This window comes from Ursus maritimus, unplaced genomic scaffold, assembly GCF_017311325.1.
Source record: "Ursus maritimus isolate PB19 unplaced genomic scaffold, ASM1731132v1 scaffold_6, whole genome shotgun sequence".
NCBI lineage: Eukaryota > Metazoa > Chordata > Mammalia > Carnivora > Ursidae > Ursus > Ursus maritimus.
Window position 1 is genome coordinate 74,460,563 of NW_024426774.1, and position 19,820 is coordinate 74,480,382.

Here is a 19,820-nt window from a genome sequence, read left to right on the forward strand (position 1 = left end):
TTGTTTGCTGTTCTTTTTTCAGCTCCTTTAGGTGTAAGGTTAGGTTGTGCATTAGACACTTTTTTTGTTTCTCAAAAAGGCCTGTATTGCTACATAGTTCCCTCTTAGGACCACCTTTGCTGCATCCCAAAGGTTCTGAACTGTCATGTTTTCATTTTCATTTGCTTCCATGTATTTTTAAAATTCCTCTTTAATTTCCTGGTTGACCCATTCATTCTTGAGTAGGATGCTCTTTAAACTCCATGTATTTGTGTTCTTTCCAAATTTTTTCTTGTAGTTGACTTCAAGTTTTAAAGCATCATGGTCTGAAAATATGCATGGAATATCAATTTTTAAAATTTATGATTATTTTTTACTGGTTGAGGCCTAATTTGTGATGTGGTATGTGATCTATTCTGGACAATGTTCCATGTGCACTCAAGAAGAATGTGTATTCTGTTGCTTTAAGATGGAATGCTCTGAATGTATCTGTGAAGTCCATGTAATCCAGTGTGTAATTCAAAGCCCTTGTTTCCTTGTTGATCTTCTGCTTAGATGATCTGTCCATGGCTGTGAGTGGGGTGTTAAAGTCCCTTACTATCATTATATTATTATCAATGTGTTTAATTTTGTTATTAATTTATGTATTTGGCTGCTCCCAAGTTAGGGGCATAAATATTTACAGTTGTTAGATCTTCTTGTTAGATAGACCCTTTTATTATACAGTGTCCTTTTTCATCTCTTATTACAGTCTTTGGTTTAAAATCTAATTTGTCTGATATAAGGATTGCCACCCTAGCTTTCTTTTGATGTCCATTAGCATGATAAATAGTTCTCCACCCCTTCACTTTCAATCTGGAGGTGTCTTTGGGTCTAAAATGATTCTCTTGTAAGCGGCACATCGATGGGTCTTGTTTTTTATCCATTCTGATACCCTATGTCTTTTGATTGGAGCATTTAGTCCATTTTAATTTATTTTTTAAAGATTTATTATTTTGAGAGAGTGAGCAAGCACGAGCACAGGGAGGGGCAGAGGGAGAGGAAGAGAATCCCAGACTTCTCACTGAGCAAGGAGCTCAATGCTGGGCTTGATCTCACAACCCTGAGATCATGACCTGAGCCGAAATCAAAGAGTTGGATGCTTAACTGACTGAGCCGCCAGATGCCCCAGAGCTTTTACTTTTATTTTTTAAAGATTTTGTTTATTTATGAAAGAGTGAGAAGGAGCAGGGGGAGCAGCAGGTAGAGGGAGAAGCTGACTCCCTGCTGAGCAAGGAGCCCAATGCGGGACTTGATCCCAGGACCCCAGGATCGTGACCTGAGCCAAAGGCAGACACTTGACTAAGCCACCCAGGCATCCCGAGCTTTTACTTTTTTTTTTTTTTATGTATAATCCACATTTTGTTGTTTTTACTTATCAACTACTCTATTTTTTAAAAATTTTTTTCATAGTATTTTTATTATGTTATTCACCATACAGTACATCCCTGGTTTTCGATGTAAAGTTCGACGATTCATTAATTGCGTATAGCACCCAGTGCACCATGCAATACGTGCCCTCCTTACTACCCATCACCAGCCGAGCTTTTACTGTTAAATTCAACCCTAACTTAGTGTAAAGGAAGCTAAGTTTTTTTTTTTTTAAAGATTTTATTTATTTATTTGATAGAGACAGAGACAGCCAGCGAGAGAGGGAACACAAGCAGGGGGAGTGGGAGAGGAAGAAGCAGGCTCATAGTGGAGGAGCCTGATGTGGGGCTCGATCCCACAACGCCGGGATCACGCCCTGAGCCGAAGGCAGACGCTTAACCGCTGTGCCACCCAGGCGCCCCGGAAGCTAAGTTTTTCACCATAAACTGTTAGACTGAATCCTGTCAAGAGTTCAGGTTAGGTGGGTACGTTGCCAGGCAAACACCTCCTGGGAGAGCTATTTGGAAGTGAGTAACAGCAGAAGCTCTTGTAATTTTTCCTCATTTCATGTGTATGGTGTTTCTCAGTCCCGCTGCTCAGAGCAGCATGGGGTGAAATTAGAACTTAAAAGAGGAAGGCATTTGGGAGTGTCAGGTGATTCTTATGAAGAAGTTCAGGCAACCTTAATAAGATACCTTTATTGAGGTAAAGTTTGCCAACCAAATTGTTTCTCTTGTAAATGAGTTAATATGAGGCTCACCTGTTTTCATTACTCTGTAGCACCTGGTTTGCTTTGGTGGAGAAAGATACTCTCCAGCCTTAAATGTGTCCTGGTTTTGCAAGTGCACACAGGAGATCCCGCTAGTGAGACTGTATGAGGGCCAGGTCTGCCATGGGCCCAGATCACCAGAGCTTGGATTGTACAGGAATCTGGTGTCCCTGAGGGACAAAATATAGGTTGGAAAAGCGATGTGGCTGGTTCTACTGAGCCTTGGTGTAAAGCAGAGAAGAGGTCAGACTCAAATTCATTTTTTACATTTCACCTAAACCACTCTGACCTCGAGGATGGTTGGATTTCTTCATGATGTAATTGACCTCAAACAGAACGTTTATGTTTAGCGTCTCCTGGTTACCCAGCAAGGCTGGGTGTTCAAAGGCTGGCTTTAAAATAGCCTGGAAATAAGCGGGTGAGAAAAGCAAGTTGGAGCAGGCAAGGCTGTGTGAAAGAGTAAACCAGGCTGACGTGCTGCGGCATACCCACCTTGCCTGGAATGTGTTGTTTCTACAGGTACCATTTGGAGGATCTGTGGGAATTTTAAAATTGGAAAAGGGTTAACACACTTCTATTTAAAAGGAAGAATAAATTTTAGATACGTCAATTTTTTTTCTCTCAAGGATCTTCAGTGACCACCATGGAATGACATGGAATTTAATTAGACCACAGGGGGTTCCAGCCACGACAAATTCAACTGCACAGAATAAGGCAATGATAGAATGGCATATTTTGGGGTGACAGAATCCAAATAAATTCACCTTGCTGTAAAGACGAGACACATAACAATTCAAGGCTTTTGAAAAAAGCATCATTTATTTCAAAGTACAACACAAAGTTGTATTTTTAAGAAATACACATTCAATCTTGTATCCCAAGACTTGGCTATGTGCATTTCAGTTTATCTTTAAAATAAATTCAGGTATACAAATGGTACATACCTCAAGTACAAACAGCACAGAAAATGCATATGGTCTCAACCGAATGTTTTTACATTCATTCACTGTTCTTAAAGTTGACTTACATTTCTGTAATCTGCTTTTAAACCAAGACAGCCTTATTTTAAAAAAATACTCTGTATTTTTCAGCACAAAGTCCTCATACATTTTTAAAATTAGATCTTGGTGCATAATATTGTGAAATTATTAAAAACCAAACTTGGTAATTTAATAAAATTGTCACATGCCAGGACTTCTGAATCAACTCAAATTATTTCCTTAGCTGTAAATGTCAAATTTGTGTTCATACAGATAAATAAAGGATGGCAGAAGACAGGTGGTGGAAACTTGATAGCAGTTAAGGTTTTCAGATGTACAGGTCTTATTAGAGTTTGTGGCTGAGTCCAGACTTTTCCCTAAAAGCACAACAGCAAATCTCATATTATCATAATTGCAAGAAAGATCTGAAAGAAGCGAGTGGTACAAGCCTGCCCTGCTTGAATCTGTTTTGCAAAGATGAGGGGGGTGGGGAGTGGGAAGCTACAGCAGTGACGGCCTTCAAAAGATGTCTCAAACACTGGCATATCATGATCTAGACGAGGGGGCCCCACTTTTGGTTTTTGTTTTTGTTTTTGTTGTTGCCTAATTTCAATTCTCATGAGGGAAGTGTGAATTAGACCAAGGGTCAGAGCTTCTTCTTCCTATTGTGGGGCTCCATATCCGCCATGGGTTGTACGTTTGCCCCAAGTCATCGGCCGGACTAGACGTGGAGGGAGCATGAGGAGCAGAGGAGTTTTCTGTGCCCATGAGGCCGATGCTCGGCAGCGTGTTGGCTGGAGTGGTGAAGGGCAGGGTACTGTTCAGGTTGCTGGACCAGATCGAGTTGCTGAATGGAGTGGTGGACCACAAGCCGCTGGTGTTGCCAAGGATCGACTGACAAGACAGAAAACACGCGGCACGGAGCATGAGGACCGACAGGCATGCAGGCGGTACACGGCTAAAGCTTATGCTAAACATTGGGGCTGGGCCATAGCTTCTTTCACCTTCTTTATGTTCAAACAAATGTGTCATATGTACAGCCTTCTCAGAGTCTGAGCAGATGCGTCTGCTATTATTTTAAAGAAGGGCTGGCGAACTACAGTCAGTGGGCCACATCCAGCCCTGCCTGGTTCTGTAAATAAAAGGTTTGCTGGGACGCGGCTGCACCCGCTTGTGGCTGGGCCGTCTGGCCACGTCTGCACTACCCCGGCAGAGGTGAACAGACGTGAAGCAGCGGCATGGCCTGCGAAGCCCAAAATATTTACTGACCCCCGTTCTAAAAGCATCTTAAACATTCTTTAAAACTGAAGCCAGAATGATTTGCAAGTGAAGACAAGCTTTGAAATCTAGGAAGGTAAAATACCTATTTTCAACCCTGCTTGTCTAATTTAGTTTTCCTGAGAATGAAGAAGGAATCACAGTGGGATATTTTTCTGTCATAATTTTGTGAAAGCGGAAACCAGTAATTATCTTGGTAAGCATACTTTTTTGATCTTTACAGAAAAATTTAGCTGAGAAAACCAACAAATGTACGCTGGAAAAGCTCAAGCTAAGACACAGGTGTTCCCCAGAAGCAAAACCAATGCCCTCTTCCCACAGCTCGCTCCTGGGGGCCTGAGCGGCTGCAGAGCATAGAGTGAAGGCCGCCGCAGCCGCTGTCTGGCCCCCAGCCACCCTTGCAGGCTGACTTCCAGGTTGGGAAGAGGCTGGAATGACTTGACTCAACTCGCAGACCCACCCCACAGGTGCTCACTTGTTCTTTCTAGAATTTCTTGACTGTAACTGCTGAAGACTATGGATGGGTCACTCTGGCAGAATATGAAGACACAGCAGTGGAGGCCGTGGAAGAACTAACGTGCCCCTTCTGTGCTGCTCTGTGGCCTCTATAACGGCAGCAGTGCCGCCTGATTAACAGTGACAGCGACAGCAGTAATGAGGAGGGAGGAGGGGAGGCCAAGCCCCGAGTACTCACTGTGGCCGTGTGGGTCGGGGAACTGGAACTGGCTGGCCAGGAAGGGCTGGGATCCGTTGCTGGAGAGTCCCACAGGTATGAAGGGCCACTACTAAACTCATTCCAGCCTCTCTGGGAGGCCTGATTGCATGACCGAGATAACCCGAGTTTGCTGAAAACTTCTGCAAATAAGGAAGCAATCACATCTGTATTATTTTGCCATGCTCACTCACCTAGGATAAGATGGGGCACTCCCTCAGAGGCACATGACCCCCACTGCTTGCTCAGAGCCCCCCACCTGCTCTGCCAGCTCCCACCACACCCTGGGGAGAATGGGGCACAGGGGGCATTCCCCAGAACTCAAGCACACGGCACACAATCTGAGCTCTTTACCCGCCCCCATCATTGGATGACATCAAGTGCAAACATCCCATCGCTAACATGACCGCAGCTAATGCAAAGCTCACACGGTTGCCTCTAGTTTTGGACACCAAGTAAGGAGCCCAGCATGGCCAGGAGTCATCTTTCAGGCACACAGTCCTTTCTTGAAGTTCTTCAATAAATGCTGGGGAACACAAACCAACTGGCACTCCTGGCACTGAGCTGGCTCCACCAGACCTTTGGGGTGGTGGCGGGGGAGGGGAGAGGTGGTGGAAGAGGAGACCCTTTTGAGAGCTTCCCACGGGGCCTCCCTCTTTGTGGGCGGCTATTGCAGGGGCTGAGGAGGCCCGGGCTCCCGAGCATCGTCTGGGAGAGCAGCCACAGCCATGCTGCCCTAGAGTCAGCCTGCATGTCTTCTACTGGTACTGGACTACAAGGACACAGAAACACACCTCTTAGAAAAGTACTAAATGACAGGCTTGGGGCGCCTGGGTGGCTCAGTTAAGCGTCTGCCTTAAGCTCAGGTCGTGATCTCGGGGTCCCGGGATCGAGCCCTACATCGGGCTCCCTGCTTAGTGGGGAGTCTGCTTTTCCCTCTCCCCCCACCACTTGTGCTCGCTCGCTCGCACTCTCTCAAATAAAATCTTTAAAAAAAAAAAAAGACAGGCTTTCCTAGTTCAGTGTATTTCTCCACACATAAAACTAGACCTCATCTTCCTTTCTTCTTTGTCCACGGGCTTATTAGTTACAGGTCTAGTGTTAAACACTCACCACCAGTTAGGTTAAAAGAATTTCCAAAGGCCGAGAACGAATTGAGGGGTGTGAAGTCAGGGCTGCTGGGGTTGCTGGCGGGACTCCACAAACCCGAGCTGGACGTTACAGGAGGAAAACGCAACACACAGAGATGTATAACGGTTAGTGGGAACAGGCCTGTTACACACGGCTTCAGAGACGGCGGGCGCCGCTTCCCCTGGGGGCACTCAGATATTAAAGACAAAGGCTTCTATGCCACAAAGGATTCAGGCACAGAGAGGTTCTGAGCTCCTAGCCTACCGGAAGCTGTGAGCCTGGTTCAAAGCAAGTGTTCTGCAGACAGAACAGGTATTTTTTTTTCCTTACGTTTACTTTTTGGTAATGGAAGATTTATTTAAAAATTTCAAATCTAGGCCTCATCCCTTTTAGTACAAGGTAGGTAAAACTGGGGCTGTACTGACAGTCTTTACAGTTGTTTATTCGGGAAAATGAACCGAGGCAATCACCGCCATGTCACCGTGCCCAGGAGGGTTACTCTGGGTCAGGACAGCGGCATCTCCAGTAACTTACTACACTGTCTAGTACTAACTCCAGTTGCCTTTGCAAACATAGTTTGTTCTCCTATCTCTAATTATCAGCTCACATTCTTTCTTATGACAGACCACGAGAGTGAAGAAGGAATGGACCCACACCTGCCCCTGTCGCGGGGGCCACCGGGCATTCTGCTTCCACCCTGACCGCTTTGATGGCCTACTTGGAATCTCGGGGGAACACGGGTATGGAGAAGCTAATCTTGACGTTTTCTTTTGATTAAGAATGGTCTACCGTACCTGTCTGAGCCATCGCTGTCGACAGGAGTGTGTGAAATACCAAGGCTGCTGGAAAAATCTGTTTTGTTTGAAGAAACTTTAGCAAAGCCATTCCCGCCTGTAACAATGGACTCTGAATCAATCAAAGGCAATTCCACCGTGCCCGAAGCCCAGGTGTCACAGGTCAGACACCAAGCCACTCACCTGGACTCTTGTCGTACCCGGCTGTGACCGCAGCAAAAGTGGGGTTGCCGTTCTTGCCAGGGAGCGAGGCTGCTTTTGTCAATTTGTGTTTGCTTCCATTTGGCTGCTTGGTTTTAGGGTCGCTTGAAGGAAGAAGCAAAGAGAAGCACTCATTCCTCATTAGTCCACGGTATAGGTCCATTGGGCGCACTTGTCTTACGTGGTATGGCTGCCCCAGGACTGAGCCCATGCAGTGTCCTCACTGTGGCTGGGCCCAGGTTTTGATGTGGATCTAGAAACAGCCCAGGACAGAACCCAGAGCACGGCCTGGCCTCACACATAATGCTCCCAGACCTAAGACTGTGCTGTCCGATGGGACATAAGGGACTTCGGGGAAAGGTGTGAAAATAGAAGGCCCCTAGGAAGGGGACCAGGGCAGGGATGAGCATTTAGGGACTGGAAAAGCTGCAGTCCCATTTTAAAGAATACTAGTTAGGGAGTCACTGGGTCGTGGGCCAAAGAGGAGAACAAGGGCTCACTGGCAGGCAACACTATGTGACAGGGTTCCAGTCTCCGGCTCCTGTCAGGACCTGGTAGGGGGCCCGGTTCTGCAACGGCCCCGGGGGGGGGGGGCACCCTGCCCCCTGGCTCTTTGGCAAGAGAGAAGAATCGGGCAGGTCGGCTGTACGTTCAGGCTGGGTGGTTCCCCAAGGGCAAAGCAGGGCGGTGACGTGCGGTGCTGACGCCAGTGCTGGCACTCACTAAGGACCCGTGCTGGGCTCCTTCCTCTCACTGACGTTACTGTTAATACCAAGTTAGGCAAACTCTGCCGGGCTCTGGGCCTCCAGGGAGGACTGCCCTCGAGGGGTCCCGCCTGCCCATCAGGAGGCCGCTGCCTCTGCGCACGGCAGCTCCTGCAGCACCTCTTGCGGCGGCCAGGCTCGGGCCAGACCCTGCCCTCGTAACTGCCGTAAGGTCGAACTAAACTTCCCGTGAAGCCGCTTCCTCAACGCACGGGGCAGCTGCAGACCTTCATGTGATACTCAGGATGCTTACTGACTCCTGAATTAGAACGTAATTCTACTAGGTTAAATGATGCACAGCTGGGGTGGGGCCCCAACATAGGGGCACCGACCCCGGGAGAGGGCAGAAAACTAGAGGACAGACAGGAGAGGTGGGACCTGACAGCAGGCTGTGGCCGCTGAGCGTTTTCACTCAAAGGACGCAAGCATCTACAGAACTTGGTTATCTCAAGGGGGGGCAGCCGGGGACCCACCTGCTGGAGCTGCTGTTGACGATGCTGCTGTAGCTGCCCCGGGTCGAGAACGGGCAAGGTGCAGCGGGGGGAGAGGGAGAGGCAGGTGTCGGTGAGGTCTGGCGTTGTTTTAGGAAGATGTCTGCGTTGAGGGTTTGCAGAGAAAGTTTATAAAGACTATCAGTAGCTGGAAATGAAAAATAAAAGGTCTCATTAATGTAGTGTTTTGATTTTTACCCTTGAAATTAGTTACTTTTGGTATTCTGACAGAATGCAGAACTCAAGCACTTCTATAAAAACAACCAAAGCTTTTACATGTGTTCTGTTTAAAGGTTTGAAAGGAAAAAAGAAGTCCCGTGTCCCTCTGTATCATGAGGTTTTCCAATTCACCAACGTGACTCCTCTCTCCTCGGTGCTCTGCCGGACCCTCCTGGACAGGCTCTCCCATCCCAGGCTGGAAAGGCAGCTTTTCCACATCCTTCAGGGACGGGCAGGTAAAGTCAGTGCTTGGGACAGGAACGAGTCCCTGTACTTCCATCCAGGCTCACACCTGCGGCAGGTGTGGGGTGGGGGGAACATCCCTGAGTCCCATAGCTTGACCCTACCCTGCACTCCGCAGGCACGCCTGGGGCGCTGCCGCCCCAGTCCGCTTTACAAGGACACGAGCTCCTACGAGAGCCCTACTGTCCTTTAGGATAACGTGTACATAGTTGTTTGAGAAATTTAACATAGAAAAAACTTCTGTTGTGAAATACTCATTCTGCACTAAGAGGAAACACACATAACTTCTTTGAGAAAACTGCATCAGCTGGCGCCCCCCACCACGCGCAGGGGGGGGCACCCTGCCCCAGCCACTGCCATTCGAAGAGGTGTAAGGAAGGGTCTCTGGCCTCTGCAAGCTCAGTCTCCACGGGCCCCCGGGCTGTGAGGATGCGCACGTACCCACAGTTATCCTGGCACAACTGCCCCGTCTCGTCACCCTCCCTTCCTATCCCTGCCAAGCGCAGCCCTTCCACCTTGGCACAGTCCCACCTCATCCCTGCCCGACGGCCCTTCCTGCCCCGTGCAGGCCCTGTCTGCAGCGAGGACAGTCTGCTCTACTCCCATTTTCTGTGAAGGGTCTGTTTCATCTCACTTCCAGAAAAAACTGAAGCCTGCTCAGCACGGTGGTTCCACGTCCCTTGTGATTCTCTCCCGCACCCGTGGTTTTCCCCAAACCCCCAGGGCTCAGGGTCTGGATAAAGCTGCATGTACCTTGGCTGTGTCAAGGCAGCAGTTACAGCACTGCCATGCTAAGCCCCCTTCCTCTTGAAGCCCAAGCTCTCCGTTCATTCCCCATCTCCAGTGCCACTTGGACCGACCCCAGGATTCTGAGGTTCCTCAGTGGTGCTGCCACCTTATTCACTGTCCTTGTCTCCACTCCACTAGCTCTCACTCTTGATTATGTGGCTAATCCCTTTCTTATTTGCTCTGTTGTCTGTTGACTCAGTGCCCATGTTCAGGGCCCATCTCAAAGCTCTCCACCTTTCTGCCTGCCTCGGAAGCTCCTACAGCACAGTGTGTCTGATATCACCTCTACATGGTAGGGCCACAGCAGCAGAGCTTATGCTGACTCCACTGGGCCGCAGATAACCCTACGAAACTGGCTCCCTGGGAACACCGTATCCCCAATGCTGAAAACCTCCCTCTGTGGCGGAGGTGATGTCTGTTTAATATGGAACGGCCCAAATCACAAAGGAGAAGCCAAAGACCAGTGTCCAGCTGAAACCTCAGAGGGGAATTTAGGAAACAAAAAGCATCCAGCCTGGACACTGGGACTACTGAGAGATTCGTTCAAGATCTCTTGAATGACCAGGGATTTAGGTTTGTATCTCATCCCAGGCAAAAAAAAAAAAAAAAAAGAAAAAGTATTAAAAAGTACCAGAACGTCTCATGGCAAAGAGGGGGCTACAGGTTTTAACACAGAAAGCTTCTCTTTCCCGTGTATACATATATATACGTGAAAGCGTAAAAGGTGCCATGCTTCACATATACCACACCTGGATTTCCAAGTTCTTTTCCTCATTTACCTTACCGAGGGCTTCAATCATCCACTCTTCATTTAAATCCCCCTTTACCTCAAACAATCTTCTGTTCAACCCTGATTTTCCCTTTGGCACAAACTGGCTAAGTGTGAGTTCACTCTAACACCGTAGATGAATGAGTCCTCAAGCTGGTCCTCTCTTGACCCCAAATCCCTGTAATTAGGCCCCTCCCTTGGCTTGTCTCTGTTGTCTTCTATTTTGGGTCCTAAGTATTTAGGGCGAGGACCTCTATCTTATTTTAGTAGCCTGTGCTACTGTCATGACTTACTGTAGGCCAAGTCTGACAAACAAGGTCAAGAAGCTAGTGGGTAACATAATGAAACCTTCACACAGGCTGTTTTTGTAAAAGATGTGGGTCAAGTTGAAGGAAGACTGAATTTTTTACAAAAATGATTACTACACTGTGAATGTACGGGGAACTAGGCTGAGTTAATGATTTCATAAAGAAGTATTTCTCTGGATGATTCACCGCTCCAGATGGATCTTCCCATTTTGTGCACCGGGAAGTGGTGTGGTCTACCAGCTCTGGAAAAAGAGCCCTCATGTGAACTGTCCACGGGTTTCTCTGGTGTAAACACTCCCCTGACAGCCAAACAAGCTACGCCAGTTTCACCAATGGCAGACTATTCAACAACGGGCTGTGGCTGGCTGGTACGAGTGGGCTCCCGCAGACCAGACGCCAGGCCTCCTTTTGAAGCAATATGTCCTGTGGAGTCTTCCTGCCCAGAGTGGGGCGCCATAGTTTCTAATCCCCCATACTTACAGCTGCCGGGTTTGTGAACTGGCACGGAGTCCCATTCCGGTGGCGGAGAGTCTTTTTCACCTTCTGAGCTACTGGTGTTGCCTAGTTCTTGACTATTTGGGAGGAATTTTGCTAGGGCAGGTGGCCTGTTATCCACTAACTTATTTGTACCTGCACAAAAATCAGGAAAAAAAATCATTAATGGAGGATAATTCCTTTCTTTCAGGTCTGTTTCAATGAACCTTCTAATGAGGATGAGAACACCACCGGAGCCTTTCATAGGACGGACAACTACTACTCAATTACTGGTAACTCACAACAAATAGTTACTAATACAGTGAATCGTGAAAGTATCCGTATGGTCAAATGAAAATACCTTTTGTTTTCTGGGAATTTCGTGATTTGGATCCACTTGTCAATGCGGTTGGAAGAGGAATCTTCGTTGGGAGATTTCTGCGTTGTTTACTTTCCAGTGGGGGGGTAAAAGGGAGCTCTAAAGAACTGAAAGACAATCATGGATGGAAAATTCAAATTTATGCCTTCATTTTGGAGCAGAGAGTAGAAGTCACCCATCACGCTACAATTTCCATTGCATATGTTTTTCTAATCTGGCTTCCTCAGACACTACGTAGTCATGGTCCTAACTTAACACTGGCTGCTTTCCAAACGTGTCCAAGACGGTTCAGGAGACACTCAACACTTGGAGATTTATCCTTTGCTACTCTGAGTGCTGACAATGAACTGAGGTCCATTATTTGGTACTATGGAATGGGTCAGAGCACCTACCCTACATAATATGCATAAAGCCTTTAGCACAAACACGCTATTTTGGGGGCTGTTAAATGCAGTCATTTTACTTGTGAATGAGTTTCTTCCAGGGTCTGGACTACTAGGAGGATTCTTGGATGTGGAGATTCTGAAAGGTCTCAGACTTAAAATGTCAAAGGGTCTGTACCTTTTTCTCACAGAAACCATGAAATGAACCAGGGCTAAGTTCCTGGGCTAGCTGACTGCAGAGCAGCAGGACTCAAGATTTGCCTGAGCTCTAGGGTGAGTCGGGTTAGATAAATTTTCTTCTTTATTCTTAAACTCAAGGTTAACCCTGTGCAAAAATTAAAATATTTTTATTTATTTAGAGTGTATATGTGTTCTAAAAGATTTAGATGTAAGCTTAACATAATAAACATGTATAAATAGAAATAATTGGCTCTGAACTTCCTGTCCAAGGCAAAGCGGGAGGCATGATGGCTGCTTTAAGTTTCCATAGCCTGATGAAGAAAACATTAGAATTTGCTGGGAGAGAAGCACTCTAGGAGAAATGCATAGATGTCCTATAGAAGGTAGCAGTGTGAGCAATGTTACCCATCTAGGCCATAAGGACATTCTTTACAACATTCAAGTTGCTTCTGTATTGCCCACCAAGATCAAGTCCTAGGCTTGGGAAGGCCTCTGACACGAGCTAAGCTAATGTGGTCCAAGAAGGGCATTTTCCGGGGAAGGGTGAGACACAGCTGAGAGAACCCGGTGGCTCCTTACCCGAATTCTTCCAAAAGTCATCAGTGATCTCCACCATTCTCCCGGTGATGGCCAGAAAGCTGTCGGTTCACGGCTAAGCAGACAGCTTGCTTCTCATTAAAAACTTTGTCAGCAAAGTTTACTGGCTGACGTAGATGTTCTAAAATGGGTGTGTCTCTGGCATTTTCCACCTTAGGGTACTTCCTGCCCTATCCCCAACCCTCAGGTGTGTGACTCCAACACACCACTCTGGCCTCCCTGAGTCTATCCTTCAGGTTATTTTTTATGCACCACATCATCTTCCTGCTGTTGCTACTCCAATTTCTCACTCCGAGAAGGCAGCCAATTTCTGCTAGGTTCTGGGACAGGGGCAGCCCACCGTACTAATTCACACCAGATCTCAAAGGTCAGAATGGTTCAAACCTTGCAGATGACAGAATACATAATTATTAATAGTATAAATAAACACATTTTAACACAGGCTATTTACAAATATTTATATGGTAGGTTAAAGGTCATTTTCTTTCGTTTCTTTGTATTTCACAAATTTTCTATAATAAATAGGTATTATATTCGGAATTAGAAAAAGAGCTAATCAAAAATCCAAGGGGCTCTGTTAACCCAAATAGGTAGAATTTTTGGCTGGTTAACAAACCAATGGGAAAAAATTCACTGTTTACGGGCAAGAGTATTAATGCTACAGTTTTATAAATCTTCCATGTCCTCCCACTTCTGACTGACAGTGTTATTTAAAAACTCCATCTTAAAAAATAAAAACAAAACCAAAAACAACAAAAAAACAAAACCAAAAAAAAAAAAAACTCCCATGAAACAGACACCCAGCCCTCTGGTGGTGGTGGTAGAGGTGGGTGTGTGGGAGTTATTTTTAAGTAAGTCATTTATAAGTAGGGGGGGTTGGGGCTATTTATACAAAGCACACCTCTGTGCCACTGTAAAACTAGTTGGCTTTTTAAGAAAAAAGGTGCCAGACAACTATTTTATTTTTGCTGATTCATACTTTCCAAAATTAAGCTAGATAGATGATCTTTATCAAGAAACCTCAGTAAAATAGGTAAGAGCCTACTTAATTTAAATGACTCTCAAAGGGAAAAACCGTAAGGTGGTTCAGATGCCAGGCGTTATTTTTACTCACGTAATGCACAGTCTATGCCCCTGTGTGCGGAAGGGGGAAGGCAGAGAGCTGAAGCCAAGGTTAGGGCTTTCCCACTGCTCACAGTCTGGGCCAGGGTGTGAAACGTGGTGCCCACGGCCCTGAGCTGAGTGTGCTGACAGAGCGGAATAGTAGAGAGTACAATTATTCTATGAAGGCCCCCCCCATTTTAGATTATTATAGTTAAGTCATGTAGACATGTAAAGTGTTGATAAATAAATAAACAAACAGACAACAGAAGGATGAATGGAGAGTTGCTGTCGTTTTTGTGCCTGAGATGGAACTCTCATTCCCTGCCATCTTGGACCTAAAATACAGTCTTTGGAGGTCTACGGGTCCACTTACTTCTATGGTGTCAAGCTGGCCAAGATGGATTGACCGGGTCTCTGCCATTGCAACACCATGCTCCCGCTCCCAGGAAATGATTTTTTGAAGTGAACTTGTGGGAGCATGGTGGGATGTGGCTGTACAGGCAGAGACCACGACTGAGACAATGCTCTGGCTTTATCATATTTTATCTATTTGTAAGAAAACAGATTCCTCAACATTTCGGGATTGGGTCTTGTAGCCTAGAGATAACATAACACCCCAATAATACTGACAATATTTAAAGACTAATTTTTGATAAAGCAAATGTGAACTAAGTGCACTGATGTTTATTAATATTAGAATATCAGTGTTTTGGCTGATATATGGAACATTTATTCCCAATCATATAAAGCTTTCAAAAGAAGGTGGTAATACATATATGCCTTATTAATGGTATCTCTTTCTAAGAGTGCGTCTATACCCTGCAGATTGTGGAATCACAGAGTAACACACTGACAGCACTTCTGAGGTAACAGGAGTTTTGGGTATCACTAATATCAGGACTGGCAGTGATTCTACCTGAGTGACAGAGCAAGGCCTGTACTGTCATAACTCAGTGTAGGCAGGGAATGGCTCTATTCAGAGAGGCCACGTTTCTGGTTATTAAAAAAGCCAGTCTTTGTATGATCTCACTGATACATGGAATTTAAGAAACAAAACAGAGGATCACAGGGGATGAGAGGAAAAAATAAAATAAGACAAAATCAGAGGGAGAGACAAACCATAGAGACTTTTAGTAAACAAACAGGGTTGCAAGTAGGGGGATGGGGTAACTGGGTGATGGACATTAAGAAGGGCACGTGATGTAATGAGCATTGGGTGTTACATAAGACTGATGAATCACTGACCTCTACCTCTGAAACTACTAATACATTATATGTTAATTAATTGAATTTAAATTAAAAAGAATATGTGGTCTACTCCTTGTGAAAAAAAAAAAGAAAGCAAAAACTGTCTTTGTTTAACACCTTTTTGCGTGATGTACTAATGAATTCTGACTCTTTTAATACTTTGATCCCTGAGTTTGGAAAAACACAAAACAAGATTGGTGAGCTTAAAGAGATTAAATTAAGGACATTAGAAGAGTAAGGTTACATATGGATTTCTCCAGTTACAAAAGACAATTTAAAAAGACAATTCGGAAGACACTACTTAAACTGTCTTGTTGGTAACGATTTTCTCTTACCTATGTGCCAAGAGGACATGAGTTACCCTGTGACGGTCCCAGGACCGAGGGCCGACAGAGAGTGGGCTCCTGCGGCTGTTCGTTAACCAGAGAATGAAATTCTTACAAAGTTAGTGGCAGTCAAACGAAATCTTTTATAAATTTTCAAAATTAAATCTGCTAATGGTCAACTTATTTTATAAAAAAATCAGAATACCGGAGAAGAGGAAAAGGGATGAGGGTAAAAATTAACATGTAGTATTTGTATAAAAAGTACTATGTCTCTGAGCTCAGGCATCAAGGCTAATACACAGCGCAGAATGGGTAAAATCACCTGTGGAATGGTTTTGCTATGGTAATTCTGCTAATGGTCAATTTATTTCATAATAACTGGGAACATAACAGAAGTCAGTGGAAAAGGGATGAGGGTAAGATTAACATGTACTATCTGTTTTAAAAAATTAATGTCTGGGTAGAGTTAAGATGGCGGAGACGTAGGGGACCCCTTTTTCAGTTGGTCCCCTGAGTCGAGCTGGAATCAGCCTGAGACGCAGGAAGATACATCTGGATCTCTTCAAATGAACATCTCCAGCTCTGAGTATTGAGGTACGAAGCGGGGAGCCGTGAAACTGCGCACAGATATCAGAAGATAAACGGAAGGGGGAGGGAGCCGCCGCGTTCGGGCGCCGGGAAGCGGTAGCCACCTGCACGGGGGAGCGGGCGGGCTCGTGGACAGCACCCGCGAGAGAACGGACTGAGATCACTGAGACCGTGAGCTGGGGAACATGTGCGACCAGTCTGAAAACCGGAGATCTGGAGTGTGCGAACCACACTGAAAGGGAGCTCTGGAGCGCGCAGGGGCGGCTGGTGGCTGGGGGTGTTAGCAACACAAAGGACAGAGATGTGCCGGCCCTGGAAGTGAGGGCTGGGACGCCGGGTGTGGGGCACACATCCCGGGACGCTGCAGGGTTGAGCAGCACCAACAGTAACAGAGTTAGAGTGATCAGAGGAGCTCAGTGGAGAACAGTCTGTGATACCTCTGTTCTGAGACAGAGGCTGGGATTCGGCCTCTGCTGCTCTGACTCTCAGAAGAGGCACAGCAAACCCCAGGGAAAGCCGCCAGAGAACAAAAGCCTGGAAATACCGGCTCACAGTGTGCCCATCCCCATCCCCCCTCGCAGGGGACACGGAGACTCTACCCAAACAGGGTTGCCTGAGCATCAGCGCAGCAGGCCCCTCCCCCAGAACACAGAAGGCAGGCTGAAAAATCAAGAAGCCCACAACCCGGGGCGCCTGGGTGGCGCAGTCATAAAACAAGGGGCACGGCCTGGGACCCAGTCAATAATTTGGGCTCTGGAAACCCCGCAACCTCTCTTCATCAGAATGACAAGAAGGAGAAGCCCCCCCCAGCAAAGAAAAGACAGTGATTCTGTGGCCTCTGCCACAGAAATAATGGATATGGATGTAACCAAATTATCAGAAATGGAATTCAGAGTAACGATGGTCAAAATGATGAGTAGAATTGAAAAAACTATTAACGAAAAGGTTACTGAGAATATAGAATCCCTAAGGACAGAAATGAGAGCGAATCTGACAGAAATTAAAAATTCTATGAGCCAAATGCAGGCGAAACTAGAGGCTCTGACGGCCAGGGTCACAGAAGCAGAGGAAAGGGTTAGTGAATTGGAGGATGGGTTAATAGAGGAAAAAATGAAAATAGAAGATGGTCTTAAAAAAATCCACGCCCACGAATGTAGGTTACGGGAGATTACTGACTCAATGAAACGATCCAATGTTAGAATCATTGGCATCCCCGAGGGGGTGGAGAAAAACAGAGGTCTAGAAGAGATATTTGAACAAATTGTAGCTGAAAACTTCCCTAATCTAGCGAGGGAAACAAACATTCGTGTCCAAGAGGCAGAGAGGACCCCTCCCAAGCTCAACCACGACAAACCTACACCACGTCAGGTCATAGTGCAATTCACAAATATTAGATCCAAGGATACAGTATTGAAAGCGGCCAGGGCATAGAAATTTCTCACGTACCAAGGCAAAGGTATGAGAATTACATCAGACCTGTCTACACAGACCTGGAATGAGAGAAAGAGTTGGGGGGGGGGTTTAAAGCTCTTTCAGAGAAAAACATGCAGCCAAGGATCCTTTATCCAGCAAGGTTGTCATTCAGAATTGATGGAGAGATAGATAAAGACCTTCCAGAATCGCCAGTCACTGACCAATTTCGTAACCACGAAACCAGCCCTACAGGAGATATTAAGGGAGGGTCTATAAAAGTAAAAAGACCCCAAGAGTGATACAGAACAGAAAGTCACAATCTACAGAAACAAAGACTTTACAGGCAACATGGCATCATTGATATAGCTCTCAATAATCAGTCTCAATGTAAATGGCCTGATGCTCCCATAAACGCCACAGGGTTGCAGATTGGATAAAAAGACATGACCCATCCATTTGCTGTCTACAAGAGACTCATTTTGAACCTAAAGATACATTCAGACTGAGAGTAAAGGGATGGAATACCATCTTTCATGCCAATGGACCTCAAAAGAAAGCTGGGGTAGCAATTCTCATATCACACAGATTGGATTTTAAACTAAAGACTATAGTTAGAGACACAGAAGGGCACTATATTATTCTTAAAGGATGTATCCAACAAGTGGATATGACAATTATAAATATCTATGTCCCCACCAGCGGAGCAGCAAGATACACAAGCCAACTCTTAACCAGAATAAAGAGATATATAGATAAAAATACGTTAATAGTAGGGGACCTCAACACTCCACTATTAGCAATAGATAGATCACCTAAGCAGAAAATCAACAAAGAAACAAGAGCTTTGAATGCCATACTCGACGAGTTGGACCTCATAGATATATATAGAACACTACACCCCAGAACCAAAGAATACTCATTCTATGCTAATGCCCATGGAACATTTTCAAGAATAGACCATGCTCTGGGTCACAAAACAGGTCTCAACGATACAAAAAGACTGAAATTATTCCCTGCATATTCTCAGACCACAGTGCTTTGAAATTGGAACTCAACCACAAGGAAAAATTTGGAAGAAACTCAAACACTTGGAGACTAAGAACCATCCTGCTCAAGAATGATTCGATAAACCAGGAAATCAAAAATCAATTTAAACAATTTATGGAGACCAACGAGAATGAAAACACAATGGTCCAAAACCTATGAGACAATGCAAAGGCAGTCCTAAGGGGGAAATACATAGCCATGCAAGCCTCACTCAAAAGAATAGAAAAATCTAAAATGCAGTTTTTATATTCTCACCTCAAGAAGCTGGAACAGCAACAGAGGGACAGGCCTAATCCACGCACGAGAAAGCAGTTGATCAAGATTAGAGCAGAGATCAATGAATTAGAAACCAGGAGCACAGTAGAGCAGATCAACAGAACTAGAAGCTGGTTCTTTGAAAGAATTAATAAAATAGACAAATCACTGGCAAGACTTATCCAAAAGAATAGAGAAAGGACCCAAATTAATAAAATTATGAATGAAAGGGGAGAGGTCACAACCAACACCAATGAAATAGGAAGGATTAATAGAAACTTTTATCAACAGTTTTATGCCAATAAATTAAGCAATCTGGAAGAGATGGAATCCTTCCTGGAAACCTATAAACTACCAAGACTGAAACAGGAAGAAATTGATTTTTTAAATAGACCAATTAATTAATGCAAGACTGAAACCGTGATTAAAAACCTGCCAAGAAACAAAACGCCAGGGCCTGACGGATTCCCCGGGGAATTCTAACAAACATTCAAAGAATAATACCTGTTCTCCTAAACCTATTTCAAAAAATAGAAACAGAAGGAAAGCTACCAAACTCTATGAGGCCAATATTACCTTGATCCCCAAACCAGGCAAAGACCCCATCAAAAAGGAGAATTACAGACCGATTACCCTGATGAATATGGATGCCAAAATTCTCAACAAGATCCTTGCTAATAGAATCCAACAGTACATTAAAAGGATTATCCATCATGACCAAGTGGGATTCATCCCTGGGATGCAAGGGTGGTTCAACATTCGCAAATCTATCAATGTGATAGATTATATCAACAAGAAAAAAGCCAAAAATCATATGATTCTCTCCATAGATGCAGAAAAAGCATTTGACAAACTACAGCATCCTTTCTTGATTAAAACCCTTCAGAGTGTAGGGATTGAGGGTACATTCCTCAATCTCATAAAAACCATCTATGAAAAATCTACAGAAAATATCATTCTCAATGGGAAAAAGCAGGAAGCCTTTCCCT

General features: G+C 45.3%; 1 protein-coding gene across 1 annotated transcript in view; it reads right to left on the reverse strand.

The window, feature by feature from the left end:
- Positions 1 to 2,955: 2,955 nt before the first annotated feature.
- Positions 2,956 to 19,820, reverse strand: part of TMEM131 (transmembrane protein 131) — a 255,390-nt gene continuing 238,525 nt past the window's right edge. Inside the window, exons 34-41 of the mRNA XM_040623556.1 lie at positions 11,673 to 11,797; positions 11,318 to 11,467; positions 8,492 to 8,657; positions 7,237 to 7,358; positions 7,054 to 7,150; positions 6,242 to 6,339; positions 5,111 to 5,271; positions 2,956 to 4,032 (exon numbers count right to left, since the gene is read on the reverse strand). Coding sequence (XP_040479490.1) covers positions 3,748 to 4,032; positions 5,111 to 5,271; positions 6,242 to 6,339; positions 7,054 to 7,150; positions 7,237 to 7,358; positions 8,492 to 8,657; positions 11,318 to 11,467; positions 11,673 to 11,797 — 1,204 coding nt within the window. The 3' untranslated portion in view covers positions 2,956 to 3,747. The remainder of the gene's footprint in view (positions 4,033 to 5,110; positions 5,272 to 6,241; positions 6,340 to 7,053; positions 7,151 to 7,236; positions 7,359 to 8,491; positions 8,658 to 11,317; positions 11,468 to 11,672; positions 11,798 to 19,820) is intronic.